Below are 22322 nucleotides of genomic sequence, written 5' to 3' on the forward strand. Positions count from 1 at the left end.
AAGATCAATATTTCTAGGATACTATTTTTCATGACAAAGAAAACAGGTATATCTAAGATCAGAAAGATTAGACTCCCCCTTGCACATAAGAAGAAAAAAAATTAAAAAATTAAAATCCCCCTCCCCCCCAAAAAAAGTATGATCAGATACAGGCATTCGACCTGCTTCCAGTACCTTTGGTGAAGTTAAGAGTTTAATATTAACCAAAAAGACTTTTTTCCCATCACTTTCTTGCCATATTGCTGTGCTGACTGATTTAGACAGCCTGTGCAGGATAAGTGGCTGAACACTTCTTTTTCATTTAATTTTATATGTATAACCCCCTCACCAAAAGGTACTGAAAACAGGCAGACACATGTTGCAAAATTTCTAGGATGCTAAACAAGTTAGCACAGTACAACCCTGGTTTTCTAAATGGATTTAAGGATATCCAAAATACTCAGAAATGTAAGATCCTGACCAAGGAGAGAGTACTGCATACTACACGTTACCATCATGGGACATGAGTGGCCTTCACGTAACTAGACTTTGGTTTTCTCGAAGTCAAATACCCAAGATTATGCTAATTAAACATTCAATTTGTTGCACCTACAGGATAATAAGGTTATAAGGAATAGCCAGCATGGATTTTTCAAAAACAAAACATGCCAAACCAACCTGATATCCTTCATTGACAGGGTTACTGGCCAAGTGCATAGGAGGGAAGCAGTAGACATGATATATCTTTATTTTAGTAAGGTATTTGACTCAGTCCCACAGGACATTCTCATAAGAAAACTAGGGAAATATGCTGTAGATCAGTGGTTCTCAAAGCCGGTCTGCCGCTTGTTCAGGGAAAGCCCCTGGCGGGCCGGGCCAGTTTGTTTACTTGCCGCGTCCACAGGCTTGGCTGATCACAGCTCCCACTGGCCACGGTTCGCCGCTCCAGGCCAATAGGGGCTGCGGGAAGGGTGGCCAGCACCTGGAGCGGCGAACCGCAGCCAGTGGGAGCCACGATCGGCCGAACTTGCAGACACAGCAGGTAAACAAACCGGCCTGGCCCGCCAAGGGCTTTCCCTGAACAAGTGGTGGACTGGCTTGGAGAACCACTTCTGTAGATGACATTACTATACTGTGGTTGCTGAAAAAGTAGTTATCACTGGTTCACTGTCAGACTGGGAGGATGTATCTGGGTTAGTCCTGGGTACGGTACTATTTAATATATTTATTAATTACCTGGATAATAGAGTGGAGAGTATGCTTATAAAATTTGTGGATGACATCAAGCTGGCAGGGGTTGTAAGCACTTTGGAGGACAGGATTAGAATTCAAAACAATCTTTGCAAATTAGAGAATTGGTCTGAAATCAACAGAAATTTTTATAGATATAATTCTATAAATACAAGTGCAAAGTACTTCACTCTGGAAGGAAAAATGCACAACTACAAAATGGGGAATAACTGGCTAGGAGGTAGTACTGCTGAAACACACACATTGAATATGAGTCAACAATGTGATGCAGTTGCAAAAAAGGCTAATATTCTGGAGTGTATTAACAAGATTGTCATATGTAAGACACAAGAGGTAACTGTCCTACTCCATGTGGAATTGGTCACTCCCCAGCTGGAGTACTGTGTCCAATTCTGGGTGCCACAGTCGAGGAAAGATGTGGATAAATTGGAGAGAGTCCAGAGGACAGCAACAAAAGGTTTAGAAAACTTGACCTATGAGGAAAGGTTAAAAAATGGGCATGTTTTGTCCTGAGAAAAGAAGACTGAGGGGGGACCTGATAACAGTCTTCAAATATGTTAAGGGCTGTTATAAACACGATGAATCAGTTGGTCCCCATGTCCACTGAAGGTAGGAAAAGAATTAGTGGGTTTAATCTGCAGCAAGGGAGATTTAAATTAGATATTAGGAAGAACTTTCTAAGGATAATTAAGTTCTGGAAGAGGTTTCCAAGGGAGATTGTGGAATTCCCATCATTGAAAGTTTTTAAGGTCAGGTTAGAAAAATACCTGTCAGGAAAGATTTAGGTTTACGTGGTCCTACCTCAGCGCAGGGGGGGTGGGGGATGGACTTGATGATTTTTAGAAGTCCCTTCTAGCTCTATATTTCTATTATTCCATGCAGTATTCTAACAATGTTTAATATTTGTGTTGTGGTAAAAGTGAGACAGTTATCTGTAGTGTAATAAGTAGTACTTATAAGCAGAATGTCAGCTGCCTAGCCATTTCCAAGTATTTTGTAGGCAAAATGGTACAGGTGAGTTGTAAAGAGAGATTTGAATAAGGTTAATTGGCTTTGCAGATTTGTCAGGGTGTCATGAGAAAAATATAAAAGTGATTGTTGGAATTTTGACTAATTAGCAATAAAGGCTGGTATCACTAAGAGGCAGGTGTCAACATGTGTAAACTGTATAAGATAATAGGGTGCAGCTAAGCCATGAATGGGATTAAAAATGAAGACAAGTAGTTTGTGGTTGATGCAGTGGAAAAGGAAGAACCAGTGGAGGGATGCAAAGACGGAGGTGATGGATTGGGAAAATTGGGTTTATTCAGGCACCACTATGGTATCTGAGCACCTCAGAGAAGAGAACTCTAGTTTATTATTTCGATTAGGGACATGGTTATGGTTTACATGTGAACAGCATTTTAGTTTGGCACTCCTGTACATACTTGTGATAGTTTCTCTTCTTGCTATTATTCTTTCATTTATGTACAAAGTCTGCAAAAATACTTACTTGTCGTTTAGGCTTGTTGAAATGAATTATAGGCCGTCAGTTTATTCTCTGGTGAATAATATTTAGCACATGTGACAGTGTCTGTTCAGAAGAGAACTGGCTCTAAAGTAACATGCTTTAGCTCCAGAGGACCGTGGTCCCTCCAATTCAGGATGGAGCTTATAATTGATGGGAAAATATACAAAAAATAACTTATAATATCTGCCTGTGTTAAACCTGCTACAGTCATACTCATTCAAGTTAGGCTTTCTTTATCCTTGATTCCCATCACCCTGAGGAGTTCAGTGCACTTAAAAAAATAGGGATAACAGTACTTCCCATCTATATATTTGATGCTCTCAGTGCACTTTACAAACATCAACTTATTAAGCCTCACAACACACTTGTAAGATAATAACTTGAGACACTAAGGAGTTAAGTAAATTTCCCAATGTCACACAGTAAATCTGTAGCAAAGCCGGGAATAGAATCTCAGTCTCGACCCCCAATCATGTGACTGATCCATGGGATCTTTCTTCCTTTCTAAGGCACAGTTGGAAAATATATTCAAGGTTCATAAGCTTGTTGGCCTAATGTAAGACCCGTGTTGAAACTGACATGAAAACTCTAACATGGAAGTTCATTTGGTTACCTGATTGCAGGGAAAACATGTGAATCTGCTGTCAATTACTGTGAATGCAACCCCTGTTTCAATGGAGGGTCCTGTCAAAGTGGAGTGGAAGGATATTATTGCCACTGTCCATTTGGTGAGTTACTGTTGGGGTTTTTTTTTGTTAACATTTCATAGATATACTGACTTCTTCAGGTTCACTTAAATAAAACCTATATTTATTTATGTCAATTTCAATTTACCAAAATAAATCACGTGCATATCCCAAATCATTAGGGTCCCATGACATACAGTTAAAATACAGTCCAGTTAAGAGAAAAAAGCATCTATTTAAGAAATCCTTAGTAATTTATATCACTTTCTGTTTCTTCTACATGAGAACAAAAGGGAAGAGAGGAGATTTTTCCTGGTGTACACTTATGGCCAGATGCTTATTGGTCCTTGAGAGTGTGTGTGTGTGTACACATACACGTGTGCAAGATGCCTCCCGCTTTGTATGCCCAGCTCACAATCACAGCTGCCTTCCTACACCCTACCCCCTCTTCACACAGCCCACAAAGGGCCAGGCTGCTTGGGTTGCAACTGGTCACTCATCACTTCCTGCACAATCCATCACTGAACTCCCCTGGATTGTTTGGGTTCCATGCTGCCCCCACTTTTTGGATTCCTTAAAGCTACAGTTTTTCCTTATTTTCCTTTGGAGTATTTTACTGGTGTTCCAGAAGAGAGGGGAAGACATTTCTCAGATGAAAAGCCCAAAAATATTCTGAGAGCTAGGTTGTGCAGCCCTTATTTGCATTGGTGAGCACTTCCTTACACAAGGAGTCCCATTGAGTGCAGGCCACACCACTGAGTTCTGAATAACTATACAGTTATAGTAGGTGTAAAGATTGTGAATTATATATTGTAAGTTCCACAATCAAGTTCTGTTGGTCCACACACTAATAATTTGCAAAGAAGGCATCATATTTTGTTTTCTAGCTATAAAAGGGGAGTTTCTGTTGTATTTCAATGTTCTTACAAAGTAATCACATTTGCAGTCACAACTCCTCAAAAATATGCAGGCAAGGAATCAGTAAACGTAATTAACTCTTCTGTTCATGAGCAACATAATCTCAGATATTGAATATGGCACTTATTTTTATAATGATTTGACCTTGCTAAAAAGCATTAGAAAAGATGTGGAAAGATCAAAACACATTACTGTATCATTCCACACTAATCCCAGCCCATTCTGTTTATTGTTTACTATTAAAACTTTGCAGTGTTTCTAGACCTAAATTCTAAGAATAAAACCAGGAATTCATACAGTCCTATCAATATATTTTAATAATTACTTGAAGTTAATTATCACTAATTTCTACCAGGAATTGAGCAGCCAGTAATGATACAAAACATAAAAAGGGTAACTTCAGAGATCTTGGTACAGTCACACAAAGCTTGGGTCTGAACTCAGATCCATTGTGGATTGTCTTTGTTCATGTAGAAAAGAATATTGTTAAATAAAACAAATTAAACAGAAAAAGAAAAAAGCTGAAAAAATAAACAAATATTTTACAAGGCAGCCAAAAGAGTAACCCTATCTTAGAAAAAAAAATTCAGAACACATTTTTAACTGTTGTGCAAACTTTCATCTGTCTTGCACTTATAATGAATTTCTTATCCTATATTATATCATTTTTCTCAGAGAGTTACTCATTTTCTATATTTATAATCAGATTTCATTATAAATGCATCTACCTTTCAGAGAATAAGATAGAAAAGGAGAAAAGTAATTACACACTTCGATGACATTTGGAAAGAAATGTATGGCGTGCACATACATATTCAGATTAAATAAAATACTGAGAAATGGAAGGCTCGGATGTTTGTAGCCAGATTATAGCAAAGAAAAAATATGCACATCCTCATGGACAAGGCTTAGTATATTTTAAGTTTATTGTAGACTTGAACTGTAAGGTCTAATAGATAATGTATAGCCAAATTCAAGAAGGAATGGAACAATCACAATTTAATAAGATGCATTCCACCTTGGCTTGAATTTCTCTTCACGTTATTTGACACGAGTCCACAAATATTTGTGGGGTAAATTCTTTGGCTCAGCATTGCAGTAACAATAAAATTCATTTAAAAAACAAAATGGAAAAACAACCAGCACAAATAAAAACAAACACACAGTTGGTGGGAGGGAGAGAGGAGAAAAATGAAGCTGCATCAACTAGTTAGCTATAAATCAATCTCAGGTTATACAAGCGAAATGGGAAACAGAATGGAAAGTGAACATCTATATTTATATGTTCAGTAACAAATACATCCCCATATCTGGATTAAAATACATTACGTCCATTGATACCTATATTTGACACAATCTCAACTCAAAAGTTTTTTCAAAACCCCTCTAGACGTTAACAAAAATATGCTTTGCTTTTTATCCAGTTGTCCATAACTTCATTTGTTGTTTTGGAATATATGTACTTTAACAAATAACACTTTGGGCAATAACTGTTTTTTGTCCAAAATGTATATGTTTTTGTTTATGGTGTTTTAAGATGCTTTTTAAGAAACTCATGTCATAAACACATCTAAAAGCACTGAACTACCTGCTTTTATGTCCTGGACTTTGATTAAATGGGGTAAAAATAATTTGATAACAGACATATGTTTCCTTTTATAGGTGTCTTTGGAAATCATTGTGAACTGAATAGTTATGGATTTGAAGAGTTGTCCTATATGGAGTTTCCCAGTATGGATCCAAACAACAATTATATTTATATAAAGTTTGCAACCATCAAAAGTAATGCCTTAATGCTGTATAACTATGACAACCAGACTGGAGAACGGGCAGAATTCCTGGCTCTGGAAATAACAGAAGAAAGGCTGAGATTCTCCTACAACCTTGGCAGTGGCACGTATAAACTTACCACAACGAAGAAAGTGTCTGATGGCCAGTTTCACACTGTAATTGCCCGGAGGGCTGGAATGGTAAGAAATACTGTACTGAGAATTAAGTAAACGTTCATTCAGTTCCAAGTCACTTTGGCTTCCATGTAAGCACAAATGAACATAAAACCTGGTAAAGTTGTATTCACTAGCTTTACCTCCAGCTTTGGAAAAAAACACTGTAATTTGTATCTTGTCCAAAAGGCTTGAAGAATTATAATAGTTTGCTCAGAATACAAAAAAAAAAAATCTGAACTTGAAAAAATGGGAACAAGAATACTTAATGAGCTAAAGAGCTATCCAGAAGACTAATTAACTACTGCAGACAATGGGGAAGATTATTAGTGAAGGCTAATTATCTAGTGATATGGGAAGATTATTAGTGAAGTCTAATTATCTATTGATACTACAGTGGGCCCTAAGAGAGTGAGTGTAGATGCTTCACTTATTTACTGTAGCTACAGTAGAGATGGGCAAATTTATTGGGATCTTCGATTTCTGTGAGCTTCTTAAACTTTTAGAGATGTTACAAAACTTGTCCTGCTTCCAGTCTTTTTTTTCTTCTATGATTTAAACCCATGTATTTTCTCAAAGGTGTTCATGATTTTTAAAACAAACATTTTTTAGTTGAAAAGAAGCCTACACAATTAATCAGGGAGAGAAGAACTGCCCAAAAATCTAGCCTAGTGCAAATGGTTGTCTTATACATGGTGCTCTGCCCTTTTCCATTTTTCACCCAGGTTTTTTTTTTCAGTGATTTTTTTTTCTTTTTGCCTTTTCTCTGTGTTCCTTTCTTAACAGTATCTCCTAAGCAATGTTCCCTCCATGCCTGAAACTAAAGTCAGTCCATGAGGACAATACCTGGTTGGGGCTCCAAGTTTTGTTTTGCCTGTCAGGCTAGAAGCGGTAGGGGAATAAGGGAACAGCTGTTCTACACAGCATGGCCCCTTCTGAACCCTACAGCTTTCCTACCATTACATGCTGCAGAAACCAGTGCTGCTTGGATACTGCATTATTGTATCATTAAACTCTGTTCCCATGTTCAGGGAGCCTTACTGAAAAGATACAGCATAGACTCTGTGTGGGTCCAATAGAAGTTCAACCACTGAGCCAACCATGCTCCTATTTAGGAGTGATGTGCCTCAAGGCATCCTAAGAGCATTTGGGTGCTGTGGATCTGTGATTCTACACAGCAGAGAGGTTCTGCCATTGGCTCCTTTCTCTGAGAGGAACTTGAGCCTGCATCTGCATTTCTTTTCAACTCAGAGTTGCTGACCCAGTTTTTTCACTTTCATGTATCTTTGTGCTGGAGGTGGATAGTTTGCCCCTAAATTTGATTTTTCTTTTATAAGTGTTTGTAAAGATGTTATTTCTATGTCTTTCTGAAGGATAATTACACAAGTGGATACTGTTTTGTCTTGGAATATATTAATTTTAGATATTTAACACATTAGGGTCCCTATTTTCAAATATGAATTCTTAACCAGACACATAGGTGTTGATTTAGATATCCAAGTATGGATTTTATTAACTAAATTAACTCAGACCATACATGCTTAAATAAAGATTTATATGCCTAACTATAGGTATACAAGTTAAAAATTTGTAACAAACAAGCAAGAAAGAACAAACAAACTAGTCAGATCTATAGAAGGAGCTATACTATACATGAAAGGTATATTTTTCTAGAAAATTATCTTTGTATATGCTTAAAATTAACAGCAAGCCTCAAGAAAGGCTTGATTCTGATACATAGTTTCTGTATTTAAATCTTTCTTAACCACGTCAGCTGTTTACAAACACAAGATGTGAAAAGAATCACTTTTGTCTTAAGTATTTCTGCTGTAGGAAAAAATATCTCCCACATGTCAAAAAATGTATAAAATAACCTCCCTACAGGATTTCAAATCTGTCATTTCCTACAGTGCAGTGGGATTTTATCGGAAACTGGTAAAATCATTAAGTTGTCAGTTTTGAGATATTACAGAGTGACAGGATAGAAACCCTCATAACTTGAAGAGGTAACTGTAGAGTAATGCTAAAGTAACAAGCAGGAGCATTTGACTAATGTTAGAAAATAAATTGTGTGAACTCAGGTCCAAGCAAAATATGGTCTCAAATATCCAGCCCTTCCGATAGACTTGTAGCTCATCCTTCTTTTCAGAATGTGTACCTCTGTAAATTAGTGGAAATTACATTTATTGAGCTTAGTAAAAACAAAATCTGATCTTTCATTTTTGTTGTTAACGTACTCTTAAAATATGTATATAAACTAGCCAACTAATTTTATGTGCTCTGTGAACTGTTTAATTTATACTCAGCATATAATGTACTTAGGTGCTGCTGGCTCATGTTTCTCAAGAGGAATAGGTTATTCATTATGTATGGAAAGAAATGCAAGATAAGCTTTCATTTTAAAAATAAAACAGAGGCAAGAAATACATAATTGGGATATACTATAGTAAGTGATTTAAATTTGAGAACCATGAATTCAGTATGATGTTTCAGTTCATGATGTGTATTTGGAAATGAAGTGTGGAGATTTTGTAAGAATTTCAACCAGACATTAATGTTAGTGGTGAGCGAACTTAATTGTAAGCAAAAAAAGTCAATATATTACACAAGAATGACACATTAATAGCATTTAGTGTTTGTACAGCTCCTGTAGAGTTACCTAAACATAAACATAGACCAAACTGTTGCTGAACGGTAACATTATATTTAAATTTGCCATAAACTGCTTCTATGCATTTTGCTGTAATATGAAAGCTGAATATATATCCAGAGATTCACATTTATGTTTTGAAAATTTGACTTAAGGAGTAATTAACCTTCCATTTTGTTATGCAGTACATTCCACCTGTCATTAATGGGGAAGTGGCACATTTTTGTATTGCTTCTGCTAAATTGAGAATAAAATAAAAATTTCAGAAGACCCAATTCAATTCCCATTAAAATAAGTGGGAGTCATTCGGCTGATTTTATGGACATTAGATTAGAGTGTTAGTGAAGAGGTCATAAATATAACACCATACCTTATTTTAAATTGGAGTTATGAAAACTGATTGATCTAGGTGACTTCATTGTCTGTACAGAAGATGGCTCTCCATTTCTCGCATCTGCAGATATCATTGCCTCCGCAATGACCATTGGATTATCCCACAGAGTTGCTCACTCCACCTATTTTATTGATTCACCTGGGGAAGCTAATGGAACCAGACCTTTTTGAGATGGCTTAGAGGAAGAATGCTCAGAGTACAGCTGACAGACCACTCCATTGATAGCTACTTCGGTAGCACACTGAAATGATCTTTTCTCACTGATTGATAAGGTGGCTCCCAAATGCCCTCTTCCCATACATCAACCTCATAGGTCACGTTAGTATACAAAGTGATTTACAACAAAGGACATGTGAAGAGAGCTAGAGTCCTCAGAGTGGAAGTCTCAGACTTTATCTGAAAAAATTGCAGCAAAAGGCGTGTTAGAGGTCTTATGCTATGACTGTGCAGGAAACAAAGGAGGAGATCTTTCTTTCCATCATTGTAGTGTCTGTGAAGTTCCGATCAGTACACTGTATGCTCTCCCCGCTATTTTTCTGGGGAAGTATGATGCATACGGGACAATCTTTGTTAGGGGTGGACTGAGAGGGGTATGTGGTTTTGAACATTGGTCCAGTTTGTTTATGACAGTTCTTTACTGGTAATGTTGGTACTGTGCCCAAGACTTTGGGAAGACACACTTCAAATCAAATTGAAAATATATACTAGATACCATAGTCTAGTCCATGAAGGAACTAACGTTGAGCCTAGTGGGACTTTTATGTGAAGATCAGTAGCAGAATACAGTATGGCCTCAGGTGCCAGACTGTGTGTGTGTTGCGGGGAAGGGTGCCACTAGGACCCAGAGTGCAGAAAATTGTGTCTGCTGCTGGTGCATATGTATTCTCTCTGCTCTAGATGCAGAGAGATGGTGGAGTGCTGTGCTGGAGGAAGGAGGACACAAGAGACATTACAGGCAGGCAGGAGAAAAGGTCAGAGGGAATAACAGAAAGCAGCAGGAGCTGCAGGGAGAGAGAGGAGAAGGAGCCTCTTATGTATCTCTCTAGCACCCCAGGAGCCTAGACTGATTAACACCAGCTTCTCAGGGAGCTTCCTGTTTCCTGCTGCTTCCCTGAACCCACTTGAGGAGAACAGGCCGTCAACTGAAGTAGTAGGAGCCAGTTAGGCCCTTAATACGCTGATATCTTCCCTCACTCAGGCCCTTCTACCAGCCTGCTTATTTGTTCCCTTCAACTGAGTGATAAGAGCCACTATAGCTGGCACAGAACAGCAGTCATGAATGAAAGAAGAAAATGCCCCTCTGGTGCAGCATTCAGAAAAAGAAAGAAAGCAAAGGAAGGTTTTCTATCTAAGCAGGAAGGAGCTCTCCTGAGATACTTAGACACAAATGTTCATGGTGAGCCTTCCGGCCCCAGTGGGGATGTGAGTGGTGAGGAGATACCCGATCTTCTAGCTAGTCAGAGTGCAGGTGACCTGGCAGCTATTACAGCATCCATATCTCCATCTCAAATGGATGTAACCATGCATATTCCTGAAGAAAAATGTAGATCAGAGAAGACTGTGGTGGAGGTACAAGAAACAGCTGCTTCTGAGTTTGGTACCTTAAGTCTAGATGATCCAGGACTGTGGACCCACTTGAGCAGTAGCCTGAGGGACTTTCCTTGTACTGTATGGGCCACAGCAAGTGAAAAACTTCATGTTCCCCAAAGACAATGAAAACAGAAGTTTCCATCCAACACATTACTGGTGTGAAATCCCCAATGGTGACAAAGTGGAGAGGCCATGGCATATGTACTCAAAAACCCTGAATGCTGCATACTGTTTTTGTTGCAAACTCTTCCAGTCTGATGTTCCAGCCACACTGGGTTCTACGGGAACAAAGGACTGGAAAAATCTGGCTAGAAATCTGGCATGCCATGAGAAGGCAGGAAATCACCAGAGCGCATTCCATAGGTGGAAAGAGCTTGAGATGAGACTACGGTTAAAGGCCACCATAGATGATCAGCATCAAGAGAAGATTGCATCAGAGTCTCTTTACTAGTGGTTATAGTGGACCACAAGCTAAATATGAGTCAACAGTGTGATGCTGTTGCAAAAAAAGCAAACGTGAATCTGGGATGCATTAACAGGTGTGTTGTGAGCAAGACAGGAGAAGTCATTCTTCCGCTCTACTCTGCGCTGGTTAGGCTTCAGCTGGAGTATTGTGTCCAGTGCTGGTCTGCATTTCAAGAAAGATGTGGAGAAATTGGAGAGGGTCCAGAGAAGAGCAACAATAATGATTAAAGGTCTAGAGAACATGACCTATGAAGGAAGGCTGAAAGAATTGGTTTTGTTTAGTTTGGAAAAGAGAAGACTGAGAGGGGACATGATAGCAGTTTTCAGGTATCTAAAAGGGTGTCATCAGGAGGAGGAAGAAAACTTGTTCACCTCTAAGGATAGAACAAGAAGCAATGGGCTTAAACTGCAGCAACGGAGTTTAGGTTGGACATTAGGAAAAAGTTCCTAACTGTCAGGGTGGTTAAACACTGGAATAAATTCTCAAGGGAGGTTGTGCAATCTCCATCTCTGAAGATATTTAAGAGTAGGTTAGATAAATGTCTATCAGCGATGGTCTAGACACCTGCCATGAGGGGACTGGACTCGATGACCTCTCGAGGTCCCTTTTAGTCCTAGAATCTATGAATCTATAAAATGTTCTGAAAAGGCTCATTGCCATTGTGGAATGCTTGCTACCCAAAACCTAGCACTGCATGGCACTTCAGGTCAGCTGTATGTGCCAAACAATGGAAACTTCCTTAAAATTGTGGAGCTGATGGCTGAGTTTGATGCTGTACTCCAGGAGCATCTAAGAAGAGTCACCACCCAAGAAATGTACACACACCTCTACCTTGGAAAAAAATTCATAATGAGATCATACAGTTACTGGCAACAAAAGTCAAACAGAAGATTGTGTCAGATCTGAAGTCAGCAAGATATTACTCTGTTATTGTGGACTGCACACCTGACACCAGCCATACAGAACAAATGACTTTAATGGTGTGTTTTGTAACAACAACAGAACCTAGTGAAAATGTCCCTGCAATGGTGACTGTCAGAGATCATCTTCTAGAATTTATTGATATTGATGATACTACAGGAGCTGGTATGATTAATGTGCTTCTTAAAAAGCTGGAAGATACGGGAATTGTGATAGTTGACTTGAGAGGTCAGGGCTATGATAATGGTGCCAACATGAGAGGAAAGAACAGAGGAATGCAGACATGGATCCGAGAGTTAAACCCTCAAACTTTTTTTGTCCCATTAAGTTCTCATTCATCGAACTTGGTGGTCATTGATGTAGCATTAGCTTCTAGTGAGGCTGCTGAATTTTTTAATGTAATTCAAAGCATCTATGTATTTTTCTCTGCATCAACTCATCGATGGCAAATTTTGAAGCAGCATCTGGGAACATCCTCTCTGACACTGAAACCACTGAGTGCCACATGATGGGAAAGTCGAGTGGAGGAGATAAAGCCTATCAAACACCAAATTGGGAAGATAGATGGTGCCATAGTTGCCATTATGGAGGATAATGCTATGACAGGAACTGTTCATGGGAGAACAGTGGCAGAGGGAAATGGAATCACCAGAAACATACATAACTTCAAATTTCTGTGTGGCTTAGTGTTGTGGCATGACATACTGTTTGAAATAAATGTTGTAAGCAGGAGATTCCAAGGTGTTGACCTGGATATATCTGGAGCAATGGAACAACTGGACAAAGCAAAGTCATACCTACAGTTTTACCGGTCAGATGAGGGATTTCAAAACGTTCTGAAGAGTGCACAGGAGTTGGCAGAGGAACTTCACACTGAAGCTATTTTCCCACCCATTCAAGAATACAAGAGTCACCGAAGAAGAAAACATTTTTATTACGAGGCATGGGATAATCCCATAAGAGACCCCAAACAATTCAAAGTTGAATTCTTTAACCAGATGCTAGATTGTGCAATAGTCAGTTGAAGAATGTTTCATTCAGCTCAAGGAACACAGCAGTATATTTGGGATGTTGTATGATATTCCAAAACTCCTCACTATATCTGAAGAAGACCTACACCAGAAATGCAGGGCACTAGAGACAGTGTTGACATATAATGACATGCATGATATTGATGCGATTGATTTAGGAGATGAACTGAAAGCCCTTTCAAGATACATTTCAGCAGGATCAACTCCAAAGGTTGTTCTGGAATATAAGCACAAATAAGATGACCAGCCTCCTTCCAAATGTTTTTGTTGCTCTGCACATACTTCTAACACTTCCTGTAACAGTTGCCAGTGGAGAATCCAGCTTCTCCAAGTTGAAGTTAATAAAAACACATCTACGTTCCACAATGACGCAGGAGAGGCTGGTTGGCTTTGCAACCATCTGAATAGAGCATGAGTTGGCCCAGACTGTGGACCTTTAGCAGGAAGCAGTTCAAATCTTTGCAACCAAGAATGCACGGAAAGCACCACTTTGATTATTCGAATAGATAAAAATGCCAGTGTTTACAATGCAGACAAGAAAAGTTACATTTGCTGTTCAGGCGTTTGAAAGCTAAGTTAAGTGTTACTTAACATTTTTGAAGAAGGCTTTTTAAGTTGTTAGTTCTCCTTTATTGGGGTAGGTAGCAGAGCAGTACCATAAGAGGAGTAGAACAGGAATAAGGCAGAATTGAGACCTTTCAAAGTTTTGGCCCAAGCGAGGGGGTATGGGAGCATCATTTGAACTCCCCGCCTCAGGTGCCAAAATGTTGTGGGCCGGCCCTGAAAAGGGTTAATTTTGAGGCAGGCCTCTTTTCCACACGTGCATGCAAACATCTGGGCCTGCAAACCCCTGTGTCTGCTTTCATACTTGTGCATACCCTTTCAATAGTTTAAATCCTGTGCAGATGCAAGTGTTACCTAGGTTTTCAAGGTGCAGAGGCAAGGGCTGTAGCCATATGACTTTTGGAATACTTGAAGGGCAATTGTAAGCCATCAGACCTGCAAGGTGTAGGCATAGGTTTATGTATGTACAGTTTTTGAATGCCCAAGGGAAGAAAATCTGGTATAATGTGACTAACTAAACCCTTTGATATTTTTGTATTTAATAATCAAACAAATGTTAAAGTGGTGAAAATGAGATTGGACAGTCAGTCCTTCTAATAATAAACACATGTTTATGTTTCTTTGCAGGCAGCATCCTTGACGGTGGACTCCTGTTCTGAGGACCAGGAACCAGGCTATTGTACTGTTAGTAATATGGCTGTTTCCACTGACTGGTAAAGAATATTTCATTTTGCTCTTTGTGATAAAAAGAAGAGGTAAAATTTAAAAATCATTATAAATAGGAGAAATTTAGAATAACTGCTATGTCAGACCAGCTAATAGAAGGGGGTCTTTTGCCTTTAGCACAGCCCAGTACAAGCAATGTTGGCATAAGCTGTACTGTGCCTGAGGAGGCATTCTTTCCTAAGGCAGAATTCCCTCCCTGCTTCTTTCTTGTTCCAGGGTGTAGTAATTTTCAACTGGCCTATTGCAGCAGAAAATTAAAACACTGTATCCCCTGCTCTTACTGTGATCCAGCTCAGTTGTATGGGCTGATGCCCTGTTGGAGGGAGAGGGGTAGAGCCAAGACTGCCGAGTCCCCAATTCTGGGGAAAAGTAGCAGACATACAGCTTTGGGCAGCCTGAAAAGTGGTGTAATGGGGATCCTTCTTTCCCTTCATTCGCCATAGTGAAAATTCACAATCTAGCCCAAATTAATTATCAAACCAGAATATCAGACAGTCAGAATCACTGATGCTTTAAAAGGTAAAAGAAAACTTTAGCCAGTCATAATCTGCTTACTGATAAAAGCATTAAAGACTTTAAAAAACTGTACTTGTGAATCAGATATTTTCTGACTGGCTGATGACAGAATCTGGTCATAATCTGAGCAATGTAAAATGTACCTTTTAGGAACAGTGAAGTCAGCAATTCTGATTCTGCACCAATATCCATCAGGTTTTTATGTTTTTAGCCTGTGGGGTTTTTAGCCTGTGGGGTGATTAGAATAGAGTTTTATCTCAGGATAAATATCTCTCATTATAGAATTAAAATGGCCAAGCTTTAAAATTTAGGCTCCCAGTTAGCAATCACTCTATGTGTGGAACTTCCATTGCAGTCAGGCCAAAATGTGCATATGGACCAGTCACAGACTCAGGCTTATAGGATGAAATCCGGGCACCACTGAAGTCAGAGGCAAAACTCCCATTGATTTCAATGAGGTCAGGAGTTCACCTCACAATTTTTTAAAAAAAGTTTTATGTTTAGTTCAGCAACCTCTCACTCCACCTGTTTCTAGCCCAATTATCCTTAGAATATTTGAAATTCTACAGTGGCTAGTGTTAGAAATTTTCCTTAGCAAAGCCTCCTAATGCTCTTATTTTTACCAAAAAAATAAAATAAATCATATTTACCTGAATAAATATAGGAATACAGACCCAAATTAATGTTCCAGCAGTTACATTAGCTCCTAATTTTCACTCTGCTGCTGTTTAACTTTACTTTTCACTTCTTATGAATACATGAAAAATAGCACCAATCTCAGACATACTCTTATCTCCCAGCTGATTGCTACGTGCTCAGGCTAAGTAACTAGTCTCGATTTTTTTCTGTATATTTAGAATAATTTCCAAATATCTGTATTGTTTTTATTTGCTGTTTTCACTTTTAGTGTGGGGGGAGGGAAGAAGTAGGTTGTACCTACCTCACCTTACAGGAGTGTTGTGAGGACTAATTAGTTAATATTTAAATACATTTTGAAGATGAAAAAGTGCTGTATTCTAAGTATTGTTAATATTGTTGCTATTTTCTCACCATTATCTGGCTCACCTTTCATTTAGCCCTATGGCTTTCCCACTAACAAAGCAGCTTATTGCCTTGTAATATGGTGCTCCAACTTGTAATTAAATATCACCCCCAATTATAAATATCATTGGGTCAAATCTTTATCCGATACTGACTCAAGCAAAACTCCCCATCAAGTTAAAGGAGATTTGCTTGAGTAAAAACTGAGTGAGAACTTCAGGTTTAGGCCCATTGTAATGATTGTTTCAGAGGTGGTTTTAACTAGAGCAGATTGGTCACTGTATGCAATAATTCTGTGATTGTAAAAAATGAACTATAGAAATGGTAGAAACTGAACTGTAGAAATGAAAGATCTTAGATTTAGAAGATATGAGAAGAATCCTGTGGCACCTTATAGACTAACAGACGTTTTGGAGCATGAGCTTTCGTGGGTGAATACCCACTTCGTCGGATGCATGTAGTGGAAATTTCCAGGGGCAGGTATATATAAGCAAGCAAGAAGCAAGCTAGAGATAACGAGGTTAGTCCAGTCAGGGAGGATGAGGCCCTGTTCTAGCAGTTGAGGTGTGAAAACCAAGGGAGGAGAAACTGGTTTTATAGTTGGCTAGCCATTCACAGTCTTTGTTTAGTCCTGAGCTGATGGTGTCAAATTTGCAGATGAACTGAAGCTCAGCAGTTTCTCTTTGTAGTCTGGTCCTGAAGTTAACTCATCCTCCCTGATTGAACTAACCTCGTTATCTCTAGCTTGCTTCTTGCTTGCATATATATACCTGCCCCTGGAAATTTCCACTACATGCATCCAACGAAGTGGGTATTCACCCACGAAAGCTCATGCTCCAAAACGTCTGTTAGTCTATAAGGTGCCACAGGATTCTTTGCTGCTTTTACAGATCCAGACTAACAGGGATACCCCTCTGATACTTGAAGATATGAGAGTTATTCTATTATCGCCTTTTTATGTGCTGGTATTAATGCACCGATTCTTCTGCTTCTCTCCTAGGACTCTCGACGTACAACCAAATCGAGTAACTGTTGGTGGCATTAGATCTCTAGAGCCAATACTTCAGAGGAGAGGACAGGTGGAAAGTCATGATTTTGTGGGTTGTATAATGGAGTTTGCAGTCAATGGACGTCCTCTGGAACCCAGCCAGGCTTTGGCAGCTCAAGGAATCTTAGATCGGTATGTCAGCTGTACCTAGTATCTGATAATATCTATAATAAAAGAAAGTGGCATGAGAGTTAAATGTTAATTAATTCAAACGCCTGTGAATATGAATATACAATATGCTATCAAATGTAAAGGACCAAGGAAGAATCTAAATTTGGAAATAAGATTATGCAGAAATCAGAGTTTGCAGAAACCCAATTTCTATTTTCCACAAAGCAACAACAGTACATTTCTACCACTATTTATTATTATTGTTGTAAAGAAGTCTGAAATAAAGTAGCTCTTTTAAAAGAAAATCCATGTAAATTCCACCTGGATTTGACTATACTGGTATGGTTCACTAACCTTCCCCTTTTGTTTTTATCCCAAATGTCTGTTCTCTCACTTTCCCAGTCAAATATCACTGAATTTCCCCCATACAATCTCCTTTTGTGAGTGCTGTTTTAGAAATGATTGATTATCTGAATCAATTGTTTTTTCCCATCTCACTGTTTGAAATTATAGTTATAGCAACAGTATGGCTTGCAAGCCCACAGTTGCTAGTTCATCTCAGGGCCGCCCAGAGGATCCTGGGGTCTTCGGCGGCGGGGGGTCCTAGAGTGGAAGGAGCGGAAGGACCCCCCGCTGCCGAAGACCCGGCACTGTGGCGGGGGGGGTCCTTCCGCCCCGGGACCTGCCGCCGCGGGTCTTCGGGGCACTTCAGCAGTGGGTCCCAGTGCGGAAGGACCCCCTGCCACTAAATTTCCGTGGAAGATGGTCCAGGGGCCCGGGCCCTGTGAGAGTTTTCTGGGGCCCCCGGAGTGAGTGAAGGACCCCGCTCCAGGGGCCCCAAAAAACTCTTGTGCGGGCCCCTGCGGGGCCTGGGGCAAATTGCCCCACTTGCCCCCCCCCACTCTGGGCGGCCCTGGTTCATCTTTCCCCTTTTCACCTCCCAAGCTTGTGTTATTTCTTATGGCGTGAGACTTCCCGAGCTTCTGTAGCTGAAGATGTCAACTTCAATAACATTCTCCTAGAAAACAGCATCTTGGGACATGCCAGCGAAGTAAAAAAGTGTCTTTGAAATTTGTATCTTTCACCATCCAAGACTGCCTGCCAATCCAGACTTTTCCTTTAGTACCTCGGGCAGTTTAACAATGAAAGATGGCTCCAGGTTTTCTTCGAGATGTGCTTGGAAGATTCAAAGTTAAAACCACCCTACCCGCCTCCTTAAAAAGGTTATTATCTACGAAAATATTGATGAATTTTCAACCTTTTTAAATGATGACAAACCTCTACAAAAGGGATCGACCCATCAGGGAAATCCACTGGCGGGCCAGGATGGTTTGTTTACCTGAAGCATCCTCAGGTTCGGCCGATCGCAGTTCCCACTGGCCGCGGTTCGCCATTCCGGGCTAATGGGGGCTGCGGGAACCGTCGGCCAGCACATCCCTCGGCCAGTGGGAGCTCTACAATGTATGCATGTGCTTAAAATTTTAGCCATGTAACTTTCACAGAACATAAACTTCAACAGTAATCTTGTACCAGTTCTGAAGACCTCTCAACCAATTTTAACAGTCTCTGTCTTAGGCAAAGATTCAGACTACATAACTCATTTATATCTAAAAATACTACTTTCAATTCAAATTTATTATATGGTAGTTCTCTTCCCCATTCCTGTTTCAGATTATATGTACAGTAGGAATATTACAGATCTTTTTTGTATTAAATTGTTAGGCCAAGAATATGTGTAGACAAAGAATGTGACTGAAAGGAGGTTGAGTGAAAGACCAGAGTACAACTTGAAGTCATGGAATGAAAGATGATAATTTTCATTATTTTTATTGTGTAACCCAAATGTAAGACTGTGCCATAAAGATATTGTACATGTTTGAGCACAGTAGTCTTTGAGAAGACTGTTGTTTTTTAAGACATAAACGAACACTGATATGTATGCATATGAATATTATTTGCAAATTATACAAATTAATATCCAATGTGTAGCATATAAGCCAGAGTTTTTGTTTTTCCTTCTAGTTCCCTCTGAAGTCCTCTCTCTTTCTCTAATACTGTTACAACTTGGCACTGAAAACTGGGAACTGTTTCAATATATCAGATTTCTTCAGTGCAGAGAACTTAACACTATTACTACTTTACAAGAGACTTTAAACAATTCATGCGTGTGGGTTGGGGAGGAAGGGGTGGTATCACTTAAACACGTGACTGCATCCAAAAGGCTTATTTTGTTTGTTTAAAGTACATACTCCAGTGACTACTCTTTTGATTTGTTTTAGATGCCCTAGATTAGAAGGAGCTTGTGCAATTAGCCCTTGCCAACACGGTGGCACCTGTGTTGATTACTGGTCATGGCAGCAATGTCATTGCAAAGATGGATTGACTGGGAAACACTGTGAAAAATGTATGTAGAAGGCTTAATTATCCTTCTGTTTAATCTACAGTTAATCACACAGTTTAATCTACAGTTAATCACACAGTTTAATCACGTGCAATTGGGTTTTATGTTTAGATGCAATTAACTATTGTTAAATGATGAAAACGTGTCATGCTTGCATTCACTGTTAGAATAATTATGAACAAAAGTGACACATTGACTTTTTTGCCCTATCATCACTTTGAATATGGTAGGGGGAAAAGTTCAAATAAGAAAACACATATATAAATGTAAATACAAACAAGAGGAGCTCATTTATTTTTCAAAAAGACCATAATTATGTCTACAATTATTAATTTGCAAACAAATAGCTCTACATAATATAGCTAGGATTGCATAATATAGCAAGCTAATTAATGTGTATTCAGATTTTATATATTTTTGTGATTGCTCTGTGAAAACCATTTAATTCTGTTCATGTCAACCTGCTCTGTTTTCTTACATATTCCTTATTGTATTGATTATTTAGATGCTGTTGTACTAGCTTACAAAAGAGTGTTGCTGCATTTCTGGTAGGATTTTGAGGATTCTGCAGTGTAATTAATAATATATATTATTTTATACCAACCTAAAGTGTGCTAGGTATTTTACAAAACAAATAGAGAATTGTTCCTGCCTTGAAGAGCATACAGTTTAGTTTTATACCAAGGACACTGTCCAGAGTAAAGGGAAACAGGGGCATACCAAGAAAAGAATTGTAGCTCACAGAGCCAAAATTCCTTCCTTGTTTTCCCCTTGCTCCCAGGGTGTTTTAATTTACTCCTGCTCTATACTAGCAGTAAGATAACTCACTCACTCTCTGTCTCACTCACACTCACACAGCACTGCTGGGTCAGCTGCAGTGGCCAAAGAGTATATGGTTGAAGCCAAGGCTTCACACACTCCTATTTCTTCCCACCTACGTTACCCCAACAAAAGAATTAGATAAAGCATACTCAACGCTTCCTCCTATATTTGTCCTAGATATTACTGCTGATACTGCCTTATCATTAGAAGGCAAAGGACGCCTTGACTACCACATGAGCCGGAATAAGAAACGAGAGTACATGATGAAATATGGCAGTAAGGGAGCCATTTCGGAGCCCCTGAGTGTGAACCATTTGGAAGTGAAATTCAGGACAAGGAGCGAGAATGGAATTTTAATTCATATCCAGGAAAGCAGCAATTACACTACTGTGAAGGTAGGATTAAAGCTAATGCTGACTTGATTTGATTGCACTGCCTGCTGTGTAGTGATCTAAATCACCTCTTCTGTTGCCCTTGTCTTTTTCTTTATAAAATATTACAGCTTTGACTAATGCTGGGCGCTATTCCAGTATCTTTCATCTTCTCAACGATTCTTTCATTATTTTCCAAGATATCAGAAGGTCTTAGTGGTTTTGTTTCTAATCAGTTTTGTCTAGACTCCAAGTAATGGCTATTTTAAGGCCAGCAGGAACATATTTGTTGCCATATTTGTTAACACTACTAAGTTGCATTCTAGAGTGCAAATCTTTTTCCTATTGGCATTTTATGTTCTGTTTCTTCAGACACTCCCCCACCACACTGTCAGACTACCAAACACAAGCCAACAAGTTTTCATGAATTCATACTAACACAGTACACGCCAGACAATCTCATTTCATATCCATAAAGTCACCTTCCTGGAGTTTATCTTCCTCACCAGAATGGAGATGTTAAAAAGGCAAACATTACATGATTCTGAGATGTTCCACTAAATCAGTGCTTTAAGCTCCATGCAGATAAGTTTTCCAACTGTTTAGCCCTAAATAAGTTACCTTTCTCAAGAGAAACTGATGGTTTTAGTCCCTGGCTATGACTCAATCCACTTAGTCATAATTCTAAATGAGTACAGCAGTGATGCTGGCAAACCTCTTTATTGGATAGATGCAATCTCCAAGTTTCCTTGACTACTGGAATTCTTTCCAATTTTTTCCCAACATTTAGAGAAACTCCTACATAAGACCACACTTTCTGTGCCTCAGCCAGCATGGATATTGTCTGCTTGTCTGGTTTCCATTCCTACCAGGAGTACACAACTTTTCTGACAAAAAGGACTGCGTTATCAACTTCCAAAAAACCCATAATCAGGACTTCATTTGCATATAATTTTACAGCTTTATTGTATAAAAAACAAATGCATTAAAACATATTTATTTTTATTTGCATTTTCCTTGTTAGATTAATAAAAATGGATAGCACTTTGTTGCCTAACAATGAAAAACTGCAGGTATCTACTTTGCTCTCACCCTATATGTACAGAAAGAGAGCAGTAGCCAGGAGCCATATTTTATGCATCCCTAGCTACAAGTTGTGCCCCTTGATTCATAACATCTGAGGAGATCTTCTTGTTTTCAATTCTGCAAATTTGGCCTAGTGAAGACTAACTTGGTGGGAATAAATAAAATGCTTAAATTTTGCCTACAGTGGAAATTTGGCAGGCAATAAGCATGATAAAAAAAGACAAAGTAAGCTTTGGTGGTTAAAGTGCAAGCAGCTTGTTTACAGTAGAACTCCCATCATTTTTAGCCATGGTGAAG

At 39.0% G+C, this 22322-nt stretch overlaps 1 protein-coding gene across 1 annotated transcript in view; it reads left to right on the forward strand.

Annotated features, from left to right (window-relative positions):
- FAT4 (FAT atypical cadherin 4) overlaps positions 1–22322 on the forward strand; it is a 233469-nt gene that overhangs the window by 192779 nt on the left and 18368 nt on the right. The window contains exons 10-15 of the mRNA XM_045018808.1: positions 3364–3468; positions 6007–6314; positions 14531–14616; positions 17187–17366; positions 19625–19749; positions 20746–20963. Coding sequence (XP_044874743.1) covers positions 3364–3468; positions 6007–6314; positions 14531–14616; positions 17187–17366; positions 19625–19749; positions 20746–20963 — 1022 coding nt within the window. The remainder of the gene's footprint in view (positions 1–3363; positions 3469–6006; positions 6315–14530; positions 14617–17186; positions 17367–19624; positions 19750–20745; positions 20964–22322) is intronic.

The sequence above is a fragment of the Mauremys mutica genome, chromosome 5 (assembly GCF_020497125.1).
Source record: "Mauremys mutica isolate MM-2020 ecotype Southern chromosome 5, ASM2049712v1, whole genome shotgun sequence".
Lineage (NCBI taxonomy): Eukaryota > Metazoa > Chordata > Testudines > Geoemydidae > Mauremys > Mauremys mutica.